This window comes from Rattus rattus, chromosome 6 (genome assembly GCF_011064425.1).
Source record: "Rattus rattus isolate New Zealand chromosome 6, Rrattus_CSIRO_v1, whole genome shotgun sequence".
NCBI lineage: Eukaryota > Metazoa > Chordata > Mammalia > Rodentia > Muridae > Rattus > Rattus rattus.
The window spans coordinates 114728923-114744029 of NC_046159.1; the positions used below are offsets into that span (position 1 = coordinate 114728923).

The following is a 15107-nucleotide window of genomic DNA, read 5'->3' on the forward strand; positions in this document are numbered from 1 at the left end:
AGCCCAGGAACAACATGGATATTTGATCCCAATGTCCTAGTTTTACTGAGAGAAGGGACATTCTAATTTGATTGCATGCACTTCATTCAAGTTTATTAGAGAAGAAACCGGGAAGTAAGTGAAACCTTGTATGTCATGTTGAAAGAAACAATTGGGGTAAAAGGGATTATACTGGAAAATGTCTACTGGGAAACAATACTGATTATATTTAGAGGTCTGTGGAACCCCATTAGCCAACAGGCTAAAGGCTTTTGGCTTAGGGCAGCATACGGTGCCTACTCGGGGTATTGTCCCCCACTTTATAACCTCCATTTAAATAACTTACACATATGTGTATATTTTAGGAAGCTTCTCCAGAGGTAGGTTTCCAAATGGCATTCTCAAAAGGCCTTTAGTGTTACCCTTCCCATATTTCCTCTCTGCACTACCCTCCCACTGCTTACCCATCTACTACTACCTATTCTAGTCCCCTTCCTACCTATAACATGGTGAACTTGTTAAGTTAGTAGGAAGAAATAGACATGAGAAAACATGCTGTATCCTGTCTTCATAACTTCCCAAGTGTCTGAATATCTTTTAAATCAAAGACAAATGTGCGTGAATACACATGTGACTTACAAGCCATTAGAAGTAATTACTGTTACTATAAGCTGAGAGTAAACACCAGAATTAACTCCCTTCATTCCAAGAACTACCCCTTAAAACAGTGACTCTCAGCCTTCCTAGTGCTGTGACCCTTTAAATACAGTTTCCATGTTGTGGTGACCCCCAACCATAAGATTATTGTGTTGCTACTTCGTAACTATAATGTTGCTACTGTTAAGAAATCATAATGCAAATATTTGATATGAAACCCCCTGTGAAAGGGTCATTTGCGGTCCCAAGCGGTCCTGACCCACAGGTTGAGAACCAGTGCTCTATATGATCATGGTAATAGGTCAAATCGATATGACCATATATAATACTAATCCCATAGGGGAACTTTTTTGAGGGTGAGAGGGTTGAGTCTAGGACTAGGCTGCCCTTGAATTCAGAGATCTGCCTCTACCTCCCAAAAGCTAGGATTAAAGGCATGAACCGCCACACCCAGACTACGAGGAACTTTCTATAAATTGCTTCAGGCTCTTAGCATGTTTTAGTAATTTAGTAAATTACCTTGACCCAGGATTGCAGGTGGGCTCATGATCAAGAAAGAGCAACAGAAAGACATTGATTTGTGACGTGAGAACCAGGTGATTGACACTAAATATTAGGTATACATTAACAAAGATAATTTCTGGTGGACATTGTTCTCTCACAGTCCCTGAGGTGGTCTATCCTATTTTAGCCATAATAATGAAACTCGCCAAAGTTAAATAATAAATCAGTACAAAGCCCAGTCCTAAGGCACAAGTGACCTTAGCTATCATCAGTAATCTAGGTAAGGGATGGGAATGTCATTTCAGCACCTTTAGGTGTAGAAGCTTTGAGGTTTTCGTGCTTCTGGAAATAAAAGATCTGAGGGAATTGCCTTCACACTCTGTTTGCAAAATGAAACAAAATGCACCAGAAAGCCAAACCCACAGCCTCACAAAGGGAAGTGAATTCTAAGGATGGCCCAGGTTATTCTGAGTAGATTGTTTGCCTTTGTAATTATCATTTTTTAATACTTTTGTCTTTGATCGTCCCTGACGCCATTCCCTTTGTCACAGTTAAAGCATTTTTCCATTTGCACTACCAGATGAGGTAACTCAAATGCCTAATAATCGGTTACATAAGAATTGCATAAGAATATATTTGAAATTGCCTCAGGGTCCTTTTGGGGAATTTAAAATAAACCCTGACAGTATCTCTTAAGAATTTCTTACCAATTCCATATTCTTCTAGCAACTAAATGCCAGTTTTTAGAGAGGTTTGGTTTAATCTGTTTTAACTAACAGTTACTTAATTCCGTTTTGGTTGGGGGTTCTTTTTGGTATGTATGTATGTATGTATGTATGTATGTATGTATTGAAAGTCAATTTTTACTAGGGACACTATGGGAAAATAACTTAATTCATCTCAAGTTCTGACAGCTTAAGATTGCAGTTGGTATATATGTATATATGTATGTATGTATGTATGTATGTATGTATATATGTATGTATTGAAAGGCGATTTTTATTAGCAACACTCTCTATAGGAAAATAACTTAATTCATCTCGAATTCTGACAGCTTAAGGTTGTAGTCAGGTGCTCTGAATTCCTGGGGAGTCACCAAAGCTTCATGGCAGCATTCAGAGAAATAATGTTGATATTGCCTCGATTCCCCTGAAGTGAGATGTTTTTGCTGTCTGCTGGTCTGCAGCCCAAACATCTCTCAGTTAGGAAAGTGTTGAAAAGTCAGAAGCCATAGAAGGCTAAAGTAACTTCTAGGAAAACATTCACAAATATGTATAAACAAATGTAGATTTCCTCTGACTTTTCTATTTTAATGTAATTTATTTGCTAACTCTATATCTGGGTCAAGGACTACTAGTTGAATTTTCTGGTCTCTTAATTTCATTGTTGTTGTTGTTGTCTAGCCTCTTTAATTTCATTATTGTTGTTGTTGTTGTTGTTGCTGCTGCTGCTGCTTTTTAATCTTGTATAATGTCATGTTAAACCCTACTTTGGATGAGGATTATTCTGTGATAAACCTTCAGAAGACAACTTGCAAAATTGTAACCTAAAGTGACTCTAGACCATTTGTCGATGTTTATGTAACAGTGAGTAATGGGTCATCAGATTTCATTCAGGAAGAGTTTAGTACTCATGCCAATGACTTACTCTGATGAGAGTGGATTGGAATGCTATTCAATTGGGAGCCTAACTGTTAAAATTTAATTCTATGACTCCAAAATGTTTATGTTGTTAACAAACATTCACTTGGGGGTAATTAACCCTACAGCTAATTACACAGTTTCAGTTGGGAACAAAGTTATTGTCTAAAATCCAGTGCAGAAAAGCCAGTCTCAAAAGCCTCCGTCTTAGGTGCAAATTTGCTTAATGACCTTGAACCATAAGGCTTTAAGGATTAGGTAGCTTACCTCGGGATGGCTTCTTTTGAGAACTAGGTTTTCACTTTCCAGTTGTAAGGACTGGAGTCAATGCAGCATCCGAGCTGTATCCCGACCACTGCCACAGGCTACACTTGGAAACAGGGTGGATTCACTGAGAAGGACCCTGAAATGTACACAGAAGTGCTTTCCTGGCTGCTCCCTAGTGGCAGTCTCTGGAAAACTTAATGGCCATCAATAGACTTTACCCTGTTTGGGACTATGACCAATCCTATATCCTCAGATTTCAGCCACTATCCTTTTCAACTAGCAATAACAACTTTGAATTTGTGAACTGAACACAGCTCACCTGTTTTCAGCTCGTACGCCATGTGCCGAGACTTGGCTATGCCCCCTTCCTTTTGGTAGCGATCTACAATGCTAACCTTCACTGTGAGGAACCAAGATACTACAAGGAGCTCAAAGCTGCTCCTGAACAACCCAATCAGTGATGGCTTTGCTCTGGACATCCTTTGTGCATCCCCATGCCTGTTAGGAATGTCCCTGTTGGGACCTGGGAGGTACTGGTTTAGCTGGGGTGGCTGACTGGCAAGCCTCCAGGATCATGTCTCCCACTCTCAGTGCTGGGATGACCACAACAGGCTTTTGTGCAGGCTCTAATGCCAAGCCACATTCCCAACTGAACCCTCACCTCAGCCCTGAAGCATCTACGTGGGGGAAATTCCACTTAAATGTTGACTTTAAATCAAACTGTTGCTTTACAGAATAACGTTAAATATTGATATCTGGCCCCATTCCATACCACCTTCAAACTGAAGTATCATCTCACATCATCGAACTTTCGGGGTGTTTGCTTGCTTGCTTGCTTTTCTCTAAAGACTGCTAACATGTATTTAAAAATCCAAATTTATCGTTTTCTCCAAGAAGCTCTCCTTCATTCATGTCTACTGCAGGTAAAGAGTCTGGTAAAATGTGGCTTACTGACAAAAGCTATCCAATGCCTGGTTTTGAACACCTTGTCAATTAAAGAAGGGCTTGACCCTCCTGAAATGGTTGATGCCCTTGGGATTCCCACAACTTTGATGTCGGGGATTCTTCTGACTCAGTGATATTCCCAGCACAGCAGAGTACTGCGTGCTTTTAACTTTGCATTGGGTACTTATGTGCTCAGTGGATGAGGAATGGCGAAAGCACCTCCTGGCACTGGAATGCAGGTTAATGAAGACCATCGTCTGGCTCCGTGGTTTCTAACTCCAGCGTTTGGAAGAATGAATGGAAAATACTTGTGGAAGTCAGCATGGACGGAAGTTTCAGAGCAATCCTTAGCTTTTTATGTTATGTTATTTGATGATTAACAAAAATAAAAAGTCTGCCTTAAGACCGTCACAGGAATGTGATTGTTGTGGGGAGGGCAGTAATGGGGAGAGGATGGGGAGGGGGACACCCATAGAGAAGGGGAGGGGTTAGGGGGATGTTGACCGGGAAACCGGGAAAGGAAAGAACAATCGAAATGTAAATAAGAAATACCCAAGTTAATAAAGATGGAAAAAAAAAAAAAAAGACCCTTACAGAAGGATTGTTTTCTCTCTCTCTCTCTCTCTCTCTCTCTCTCTCTCTCTCTCTCTCTCTCAAAGGGATTGTTTACTAACTGACTCACTCTCCCTCTCCTCCCCCTCCCTCTCCACTTCCCCTTCCACCCTTTCCCCACTGCCTGCCTCTCTCTCTCTCTCTCTCTCTCTCTCTCTCTCTCTCTCTCTCTCTCTCTGTATGTCTGTGTGTCTGTGAGTGCATGCACACACCAACATGCACCCAAGATGCTTGTTTATAAAAGGAAGTTGTTGGGAACGCTTTACAAGAACGTACTGGTTTACTCTGGTCTTTGAAGCCTCTCAGTGTCCACGTGGCACAGTGTTCCTCCTGCCTTTTCTTGCTCCTTGGTAATAATCTCAGGGCAGGTGATAAGTCAAGATCTTGCTGATACAGAGTTATTAAACACCTTCGGCCATGGAGCACTGCCTGGGAAGCAGCTTGGTGAGACTTTGGCCGTGTTTCAAATTAGGATGAGGTGTATTTTCAGAGACCAACGTGCACCTATAAATCACCATCTAAATACTTCATCTGAGCTTGGGCAGTCTTTCAGTGAGCTGAATGCTTTTTATAGAAGATGAACTAATTAGTTTTCACACCTGCTTTGTGAGTTTTCGGACTGTTGAACGATGACTGCCGTAGTTCCCTGGCCTTTTTGCAGTACTGGATGGACCCTGATAGAACATGTCCTTCAAATGTTTCTCTGTAATAATTAACGTGCTCACTGGATACCTGACTGCATCATACTTGCCTCTATTCTCAACTTTGCGATATCCTGTTTGGTGAGCTGTGAGGATCCATATCTATATCCTGCTTTTGTGACAAGCCTTGTGAGTCATTTTGTCATCCTAAGGTTCGCAAAGATCCAGCAAGGCAGTGTTTTGCAATGCAAAGAGGAAACTTGTCTTCTAGGCACTTGCTTCCAGGGGGAAGACTTATCCAGCTTCCACTCCCCAGGGTAAGCATTTTCTGGTAACACAATCACCATCAGATGCTCCTCTTCCTTCAGGAAGTCCTAACTAAGTGGTTTAATAAGATCCTTTCCTCCTCTGCCTCTTCCCTCTCAGTTCTCGCCTTAGGTAGATACTACAGCCTGTCTGCAAGCAAAGGTTAGGAAAAAGGAGGGTCTGGTTTTCTGTTCTTGATTTATGTCCACAGGAGTACAAACGTACACACACCTTTAACCCTATATAAAACGTGATTTTGCACACTAACGGAAAGGGCGAAAATAGTGAAGCCACCACCACGGGGAGCGGCAACTTAGACTGAGTGTCTGGGAGTGAGGGCCATCGGGAGGCTAGCATCTGGGTAGCAGCAATGAGGAGTAGTGCCCAGGAGCCTAGGCTCTGCAGTCAATCAGTGCCCAGCTTCACAGGCTAACTCTGCTCCTCCATTTCTCACCTACCAAATGGGAATCGCACCTCTTAATGCCGTGAAATGTACGAGAAATAATTTGGTGCAGAAAATGACCCTCATCTACTGCCTCCTAACGTGAATCCCAGGCACTGACTAAACGTACAGCCTCTGGAATCTTCTTCGATTCCAGGTGTTCTTCATGAGAGATGGGTTGAACAGAAGAAATAATCCCGAGAATTACTAGAGATATTTTAAAGCAAAGCATGATCCCCTTGGTTGAAAAGAATTAAAAACTCTGGCCATGAGTCAGAACACAAGTGACTAGGTGTCTCAGAGAACCTGCAGGGCATGTGAGACCCCAGGAATCGGAGTTCATTCAACGGAGGGGCGGAGATCTGGGAAGCGTGTTTCTCTTACTTGAATTCAAATGGTTCTTGAATGGCAGGGGGAGAAGCGGGGTTGTAGTTGGAATTGTGAGCACACAAGCCTAAGTCCCCAAGTATACTTTTATGGACGTTAGCATCACTCAGATTTGCCTGGGGCAAGCAATGAAGTGAAGGAAGAGGCAGTGATGTTCACGGGGAGAGTCCAACGGGAGAGCCGCAAGTTCTTCAGCATCTGCACCAGGATACCCTCATTTTTACCTTCCAGCATCTCCTGAGCCTCCATTTGTTCTAACCACAAAGCTTCCTAACATCCCTGCTACCCTTTCCAGAAATCGCCGATTGATACTGTCATTAGACTGGCTGCTGGCTGTCCACTGGACTTAGGAAAGCACAGGGGCCCCTGCTGCCGCATGACTTTCACGTCATTGAATCTGGGGAAATGACCACACACACAGGGATCTTTTCCCAAACCTGTCTCGTTCTTCCCAAACAGCCTGTTCAGAAAGTTCTTTAATCTAGTCTTCTAGAAAGAGATTTGGCCAGAATTTGTTGGACGGGAAGAAAGAAAGCAAATGCTAAAGGCATGAACCCTTTTGGTGTAAGAACGTAAGGATTTTAATATTTAGCAATATAACACATACCCAGCAGATATATTAATGCACAGAAAAATATTAGTTTCTCTTTTAAAAAAAAACTTTAATCTAAGGTTATTGGGATTACAAAAATAATAGCACATTTCTCTAAGTGACTTGAGCTCAGTAACTGAGATACCAGAGAGGCAAAGAGATCTTCTGAGGCTTGCTGCCTGCCCGGATGAATCTTACAACATACAAAAGTTTATTTTCATATTTACAGAAGAAACATGCTCATGGCTTCTTAGAATTCCCCTTGGAACTCCATCGTGACTAGTGTCTGAAGCTGGGAGATATTTCAAATTAAAGAAGACATTTTGGAAACAGCTCACAATGCACCTCAAGTCACACCACCAAACACTTCCGGGTCCTCTTCTACAGATCATTCTATCTCAGGGCTTCAGGAACCTCCACCTATAAAAGCAGGAGATTGTCTTTCAATGAAGCCAACATGTATATTAAAGCAAGTCACCGCCCTTATCCCCACCACCTGTAACGTTTACCTATGGCAGTATTCCGTAAGGATAGTTTGAATGTAGGTTATGGTCACTGTGTGGCATCTACATTATAAATTTGGTGGCGAATCACTCTCAGTCTTCTGGTGAAAATTCTGACCAAGCGATGGATCCTTTTAGAAGGCAGGTGAATACTCCCTGGTTTTAGTTTTGGAAATTTGAATTTTTATGTTTTACAGTGATCATAAAAGGATCCTGGCTGAGACGGTAAGTTAATTTGGCACACATGTACTGGTCCAAATGGAGATGTAATCATTCTCCCCCCTCAGTGTACCCACCCCTAATGCTCACACGTGGCATCGTGCTTGTTCACATACACAATTATTTGAGAGTCACAGCTGGGGTGACTTACCCTCCGTAGCTGTCTTATACTGCTCCCCCGAATGGCTTCCATGAGGTTCTCATGAGCTGATCTCTGTGGGGTAGAGGGTCGGGAGCTTTCTTCCATTTTCTTCTCTTGCACTGACCTCAGAGAATTCTTAATTTCCTTTAGGATATTGTTGGGTTGTTTCTTAACCTTTTTCCCTTTTTTCTTTCGCTGTCCATTTTGTAGAGCCCGCTGGGCGCTTTCCTGTTGTTTAATGACTTCTGCAATGTTTCTGGTGATGAGCTTTTTCTCTGGGAGTGGAGGAGCAGGGGGAGGAGGAGGAGGAGGCAGCATGTGGGGAGGAAGGGGAGGTGGGGGAGGGGGTGGAGGCGGGGCCACAGGAGATGGAGGTCGGCTCCTCCCGGTGTGCACTTTCTTGGAGACTTTAGGAGATGACCAGGGAGACTGCCTCGGAGATGCATACGGAGAAGAGCCAGGCGTCCCTCTTTGCCAGACTTTGGTCCTAAGAGTAGCTCCTCCATCATGCCCCTCTTGCTGTTTTTGCTCCTGCATGCGTTTTTGCCTCTGTTTATCCATATTCCTGGTTAAAATACTCGTCATACTCATTCTTGGTCCTGGGAGCTCAAAATGGTAGCCCAGCCTCAGCAGCGTGGTGTTCTCCTTGAGCAGCTTGACAATCTCCATCTCGACCTGGGAGCCCATGATGTGCCTCTGGTTGTGGAAGCGCAGCTCGGTGAGCACTGTGTTGTGCTGCAGCGCTCTCATGATGGCCAGGATCCCCTTGCCGGTGATGAAGTTGGACTCCACGTTTACGCTGGTAATGTGCTCGTTAACCTTGAGCATCTCCGCAATGGCAATCGCCGCGGCGTCGTCAGCGTGCGTGTTGGCCAGACTGAACGTCTTCACTACTGTGTTCTCCTTGAGAGCTTCGGCAAATCGGGATAAGGTCTGGGTGGTGATGTTCTCAATATTGTTCAGATTAACTTCTGTTGTGTCGGGGTCATTGTTTTTAATCTTTTCCAGAGCATCCTCGATAACAGTGGGATTCCCACAGGGGTGAATGGCAGCTGGCGACTCTGTGTTCCTCTGTGTTCCTCCACTGTTGCCGTTGGTTAAATTTATATTTTCTATTTGGCTTTTAAATGTCTTTGGCTTAGAGTTATCAGGATTAACACCATTGTGGCTTACAGTTCCGTTAATATGTTTTGTGACTTCCGTCGTCGCTTCCTCTTCCTCACTGTCTTCTTCCTCCTCTTCTTCCTCTTCCTCTGTAGACTCCTCCTCCTCTTCCGTACACACCTCCTCAGAGACTTCGCTGTTGCTCTCTGTGAAGATTAGTTCCTCCTCACTCTCTTCCTTGTCTTCTTCTGCAAGCTAAGGAGGGTAGGGACAATCATTAAGCTTTTCCCTTGAAGCACGGTTAGCCGTTTACAAAACGAACACAAGTACCACAGAGGTCAGGAGTGAACAGGATTAGCAAGCCCTTGTTTCTGACCTTCTAGTTCAGATGGCCAAGGTCAGCATTTTGTTGCATAACCACTAACAGCTTTTCTGTAAACATTGGTCTTTTACCAAACAGCCAGCATTTACTGAACAAAATATATCTGATAATTTTTCTAAGTTGAATGCACAAGTCAGAGAATCAACATTTGAAAATGTTGGGAACAAAATATATCTGATAATTTTTCTAAGTTGAATGCACAAGTCAGAGAATCAACATTTGAAAATGTTGGATACATTTTTTTTCTACATTTGAAGCCTAGGGAGATGTCTCAACAGATAAAAGGACTCACAGCATAAGCCTGATGGAGTCCAATCCCCGGGTCCCACATAAAGGTGAAGGTAGAGAAGTGACTGCACAAAGCTACCCTTTGATCTCTACACTACCATTGTAAATAAAATGAAACAAGGACATTGTAGCAGGTTGACTTCTCAACTCACTTTGTTCCAGTTTTGCCAGTCTCTGCCTCCCTCTGGAATGAGTTCACCGCCCTATCCAAACAAGTGCAGTGAAAATAAACAGTACGAGATTGACTTCTCTTTCCTTAATGTTCAAAACTTTACCAGGTCTGTTGGTGCACACCTGCACTCCTGGCTAATTGGAAGACTGAAGGAAGAAAGTGAGTTCGAAGCTTGTCTAGGTTAGAGAGTGAGTTCAAGGTCCAAGGCCAAGGCAACTTAACTCTATCTGAAAGTGAGGGGCCCGGGCTGGGGACAGAACTGAGCAACAGAGTTCTCAGTCAATTGCAGATGTGACCAAGCCAAGTACCCTCTGTCCTGTTTGTCTCCTTGTTGAGAAGCAGATGTAGTTTGCTGCTCTGGCATTTTTCTGTTATGTGATGGCACCGAGCACAAGAATGTGGAAACTCCACACTCCCATAGAGCTGCTGCTGATCAGTGCAGAGCAAAACCTGTTCTCTGGAAAAACAACAAACAAAACCATCGTGGAAGCCATGGTAAACTGTGACAGTCTCCCTGATTCCTACGAGCAGCAAAGCAAGTCCTGGCCGGGCCTGATGCTTTAAACTTACTTAGCATGTATCAGTTGTAAAAAGGCTTTCAGGCAAACCGGTTTTGATTCTAATGTCACTTCTGTTCACTAGTCCCTCTGCACAGACTCCTAAAAGACTACTTTCTCTGCTCCATGTTATCTTTTATTAAACAAGGTCTTAATAGGACTCTTGTGAATCCTTGTCTTTTTCAAAGCCCTGTGGCCCTTGCTGCCCCCACAGCCTGAATGCTTCACTCTACATTGGAAGCACTTTTTTTTTTTTTTTTAACTTCTGGGGGGTGGGGGTTGGGGGACGTTGTCCGTGGCCTGTGGATGGATGGAACTTTGGAAAACATTATGTTGGACTCCAGGCTTGTCTGCCCAGTTGCTGTCACAGAATAGCCTCCAGTTAGCCACACTTGTCTGGAATGGCAGGCACCAAGTGATGGCCTTGGAAAGGGTCAACCTCTCCTGGGATGACCTGTCCAGTGTCAATTTACTTGATGTATTAGGAGAAGAAGTGTGTGTGTGTGTGTGTGTGTGTGGTCTGTCTGTCTGTCTGTCTGTCTCAAAGGGTTGGTGGAGGGACAGGAGTCATAACTCAATGATACAAAACACCCTGCAAAGAAGTAAATGGATCAGCTAGACAGAGTTCTGACACCCCTTGTCCCAAGTCCCTTTGCTTTGTGTAAATTCTTATAAGTGGAGCCCCCATCAGCTACCCAGAGGTGTCTACTGGCCTGTCTCAAAAATTCAGAGTATTTGGAAACCTCCAAAGCCTTCATACAGCCATGAAATCTCATCTCCTTTAGTATTTAATGATCTCGAGTCTCTATCTGCAAAAGCTTTTCCCCTTCAAAATACATCTGAAAACAGTGTCAGCTCTCGAGCAACGTGAGCTCTTATGTAATATCTAATAATGCCTCTTCCTGAAGTCCCTCTTTAGCACTTCCTGAGTTTGTCCCTGAGATGCTGGCCAATGACACTTCTCCCAGTTAGCTCCCACTTTAACCGTTTGTTTGCCGTTTTCCCAGTAGACGATTAAAATGGGTGTGGGCCCGTATCTTTTTCACTTAGTACAGTGATGAGCATGGTATAGAGCTCAGCACACATTGTTTACTGGATAGATGGTCTAAGTTGGCATTAATTAACGACATCTCACAGTCAGGACTATATAGCTAGAAAAAATACTGATAAGGTCCGGTAGGGCTAAGTGACCAAGAGTCCTGGCTATTTGCCTGAGCCTGAGAGGTTTACCAGGATTCAGGACTTTTCTAAAGCAGTCCAGGGCAATCTAGATCACCCCAGGAGGGGAGCATATGAGAGTAAAATAGCAGCAGGGGGAAAGGGAAAGATAGAACGGTCCACAGGGCAACATCTGCTCATTTATGAATCAGTCCTACACCGGAGGGATGTGGGTAATGCCTCCTACATCGACTACTTTGGAGTTAGGTTTGATCCTTTGGGGATCAGAGGTGGAAAGGTGTGCACAGAGGAAGAGCTGGAAGATGGGGTGGGAGGGACTAAGCAGACAGAATGCAAATGCTGGTGAACCTGGAGATTAAATAGAGCAACGATGAGGAGGCAGCCAGCCAGCGCCAGCCTCTTCTGATCATCTCCACAACACCATCACATCTACACAGAAGCAAGAGGCCTGGCTGTCAGCCCTTGTCCCAGCTCTCCCTATAAATAGCTGGTTGTCTTTAGACAAATCACTGAACCTTTCTGGGTCTCAAGGAATTGAACGGTTCTTACAGTCCATGTTAGCATGTCCTAATGACTGGGCGGAATTGATAGGCTGCAGCAGATTGGTTCCTGCCCTCAAGAGTTCCTCATCTACAGATACTGAAGAGGCTCAGAATTTGTGCTTTTTGTAGTACCAGGTGAAGTCTATCCTGCTGTCCAGGCACCTACAAGTCTGAAAACGGCCTCCGGGCCAAGAGTCTCTAGTTTCGACTACAACTTGACTGACAAGCTGCTATTCTCACGTAAGTTCCCTAATTTCTCCTCCTCTCGGCTCTCAAGTGACAAACAGTAATACGAAATAAGATACTGTGAGGAAAGTCATTGGCACCTGTGCCTTAGACCCAGCCACTACTCTAATGAGGAGAGCCACGCTGTCGCACGTCCAGGGTGCCTGGAGATGGTGTAGTACACATTTGGGTCAACCTAGATGGACAGAGAAAAAGGCTGTCCCTCAGGGGACATAACTCAGAATATTCTGAAACTGTCACAAAGCCAGTAGCCTGATCCCACAAGCCCCATTCAGACCCTAGCTCCTCCTCATGAAACCTCTTTGTACCATCGTCAGGGAGACAGGCACCTGCTCCCGTCGCCCCTCAGCTGCTTGAAAGTTTACCCTACTGGTAGGACTGGTTTACTCCCTCTGCTCAGCACCCTTGTGACTCCAGGGACAGCTGGCTGGAACAGTGAAGTGGGAGAAAAGTGAAGCAGTTGAGAAAGGCATCAGAGTGGGTAAGAAAGACAGCCGCTCTAATTGGACCGATAAGCCGTTGGCAGGATCGGCGAAACCTTTGGCAGCGTGAGGTAGGGCTCAGCAACAGCTGACAGCAGGCGTTGCCCTTTGGTTTTGCTGTCATAACATTATGACATTAAAATGCCTTTGTCCCATTATTGTTGTAGGTGCCTCTGTGTCCTGGCTTCTAACGGACAGTTGTATTCTTATTCTGAAGGACATTCTTTAGTAAGTATAATACGATGCCATTCTGTTTCATCAGGCTGTTGATTCTTATTTCCATTCCAAACCAAAAACAAACAAGGAAACCAAGTAAAGCAAATCCAAGTCTGATGTGCTAATTTCAGGAGAACTGATTAGCTCAAATCTTGCCTGGTCATGGGTGTTCCCTCCTTGTCCCCTCCTCTTGTCCCTCACTACTGCAGCCATAGTGGCTGGCCTTGGAAGATCCTGCCTTGGGCCCAGTGGCCCTTCCCATGATTGGGACTGGATGACACAGGCAAAGCTCTCCCATATCTAGCCACAAATGTGGTGCATGACACTATCTTTCACCACGGCTCGCAGATTAGTACTGGAGAAAGCTGGCCACCATGATCCGTTTTGATTATAAGTGACTTCAGTCACTTCAGCACATGGGCTTTTGAGCAGTTGTTCCCGGCCTGATTTCTTCCGTGAACTCAGAGTTTCTTTCAATGCTCTATTGCTATAATGACTTTCCCAGAGACCAGTCCTCTGAACTTCCTTTCAGAGATGAGTCACTGGAAGATTCAAAATGGCTCCTCCCTGGGCAACACACAAGGGCTTCTTAGACCTGAGTTCTTCAACACAAGCCTGTTTCCTAGTCTCAGAGTCCCCATCAGGAAGTAAGATTCTCAAGAGATGGGTCTGTACGTGCGTTCTTAATCTGATTTCATCCTTTAGAATTCTATGCAAAAGTGTGCATTTTTTTGTGCATAACTGTAGACCACCTTGAAATCTCAAAAGAGGGGATCTTGGCTCACAAAAGAAACAAGAAATTGAGCCCCCTCAATGGATAGATGGGAAGAGAACCCTGAAGAAATGTTTGTCTGTGCAAACTCTAACAGCTTAAGGACAGAACAGGACAAAGAACAAGGACTCCTGACTCTCCTCCCCACCTTTTTCCCCATGGTCTTGAATTTGTGGGCATTGGAAACATAAAACTAATTTTTCTACTGCCATTATTACTGTCAAAGAATCAGGAAATAAACGTATTTCTCTGAAAAAAAAAATGTATCAGAAACATGCTATGCACCATCAGTGCCTTAGATTATTTGGCGACTCGTTCAAACCCAGGAGGTTTTTACGTACAAAATTGGTGAGACCATTTTGGCCTGGAAAATACTACAGTAATGGATACAACTGGGTTATAAGAAAGCTAAGGTGATGAAGACCGAGAAGCTACAGAAAACGCCACCGTCTGACTTTGGAGTGGGGGTGGGGATAAGGATGATGGACACAGATGGGTATGGTCCTCGGAGCCTACCTTTCCACATTCCCCCAGCCGTTCCTTCTCCAAAAGTTTTTGGGACTCCTTTTCCCAGTACGCCATCAGCGCCTCTCGGCTGAAGTTTCCGGTTGGGGTTTTCTCTGTCAGACTCTTTTGCCTTAGCCCCACAGGAAGGTTTCGGTCAGGTTCAATGTCTTCCAGCTCCCTCTCAAGCTCCTTCAGCTCTTCAGCTGTGAGGGAGGCCAGAAGTTCATCCTCATCGATGGATTCATATTTACTAAGTCCCCTTCTGTAGCCAAATGTAGACATGGTCCCGGCCTTGTCAGACTCCCCAAGAGCTTAAAGAACCAGGCATTCAAGGCAAGCAGGGGCAGACAGAGAGGCGAGCAAGCTTCAGGCTGGTCGGCAGCTGGTGTGAGGAGTGGCCTCGGGAACCTTTTAAGAGCGGTGATGCAGGGCTGTGACAATGTGGAGAGGGTGAAAGCATGGGCTGTTTTAAGCATCAGACGTCAGCTAGACATTTGAACACAAAGAATGTCACATCAGTGGTGGATGGAGGTCTCAGAACCCGCAGGGATTATTCACACAGTGGCCAGAGCCATATTTAGCTGAGCCTGATAGCTGGTGAGGACAGGCAGAGTGTTTCAGATAGGAGGTGCCATGGTCCTCCTTTTTTTTTTGCGTTCAAACAACGGAGGGTAAACTTTGTTTCGAGAATGTCTTACCGGTGGTGAACAGACCCTTTCATTATGAACTTAGGGGTTGAGAAACAACCCTACATTGTCCTATGGGTCGTTAGTCTGGTTCTTCTATAAACATAGCCTCGGTGGTGTGATGGGGACGGAAGCTAT

At 44.4% G+C, this 15107-nt stretch overlaps 1 protein-coding gene across 2 annotated transcripts; it reads right to left on the reverse strand.

The window, feature by feature from the left end:
* Positions 1-6937: 6937 nt before the first annotated feature.
* Positions 6938-14706, reverse strand: Lmod2 (leiomodin 2). 2 transcript variants are annotated; one of them, XM_032905251.1, is made up of 3 exons: positions 14293-14706; positions 7846-9195; positions 6938-7392 (listed from the first exon to the last, which is right to left on the reverse strand). In XM_032905251.1, the coding sequence occupies exons 1-3, from the start codon at positions 14563-14565 to the stop codon at positions 7366-7368; spliced, it is 1650 nt and encodes a 549-aa protein (XP_032761142.1). In that variant the 5' UTR covers positions 14566-14706; the 3' UTR covers positions 6938-7365. The 2 variants fall into 2 exon arrangements, with proteins under 2 accessions (XP_032761142.1, XP_032761143.1); XM_032905252.1 differs by having other exon boundaries at positions 7366-7392; positions 7846-9188; positions 14289-14565.
* Between the last annotated feature and the right edge of the window lie 401 nt (positions 14707-15107).

What these genes read in the sequence shown, in the direction of transcription:
- Lmod2 (XM_032905251.1), bottom strand. Translation starts at nt 14,565, where the DNA reads ATGTCTACATTTGGCTACAGAAGGGGACTTAGTAAATATGAATCCATC. An exon ending in GGCTGGGGGAATGTGGAAAG is followed by an intron (nt 9,196 to 14,292) that starts GTAGGCTCCGAG and finishes TACCCTCCTTAG; the next exon opens with CTTGCAGAAGAAGACAAGGA. An exon ending in GTATAAGACAGCTACGGAGG is followed by an intron (nt 7,393 to 7,845) that starts GTAAGTCACCCC and finishes CTGCTTTTATAG; the next exon opens with GTGGAGGTTCCTGAAGCCCT.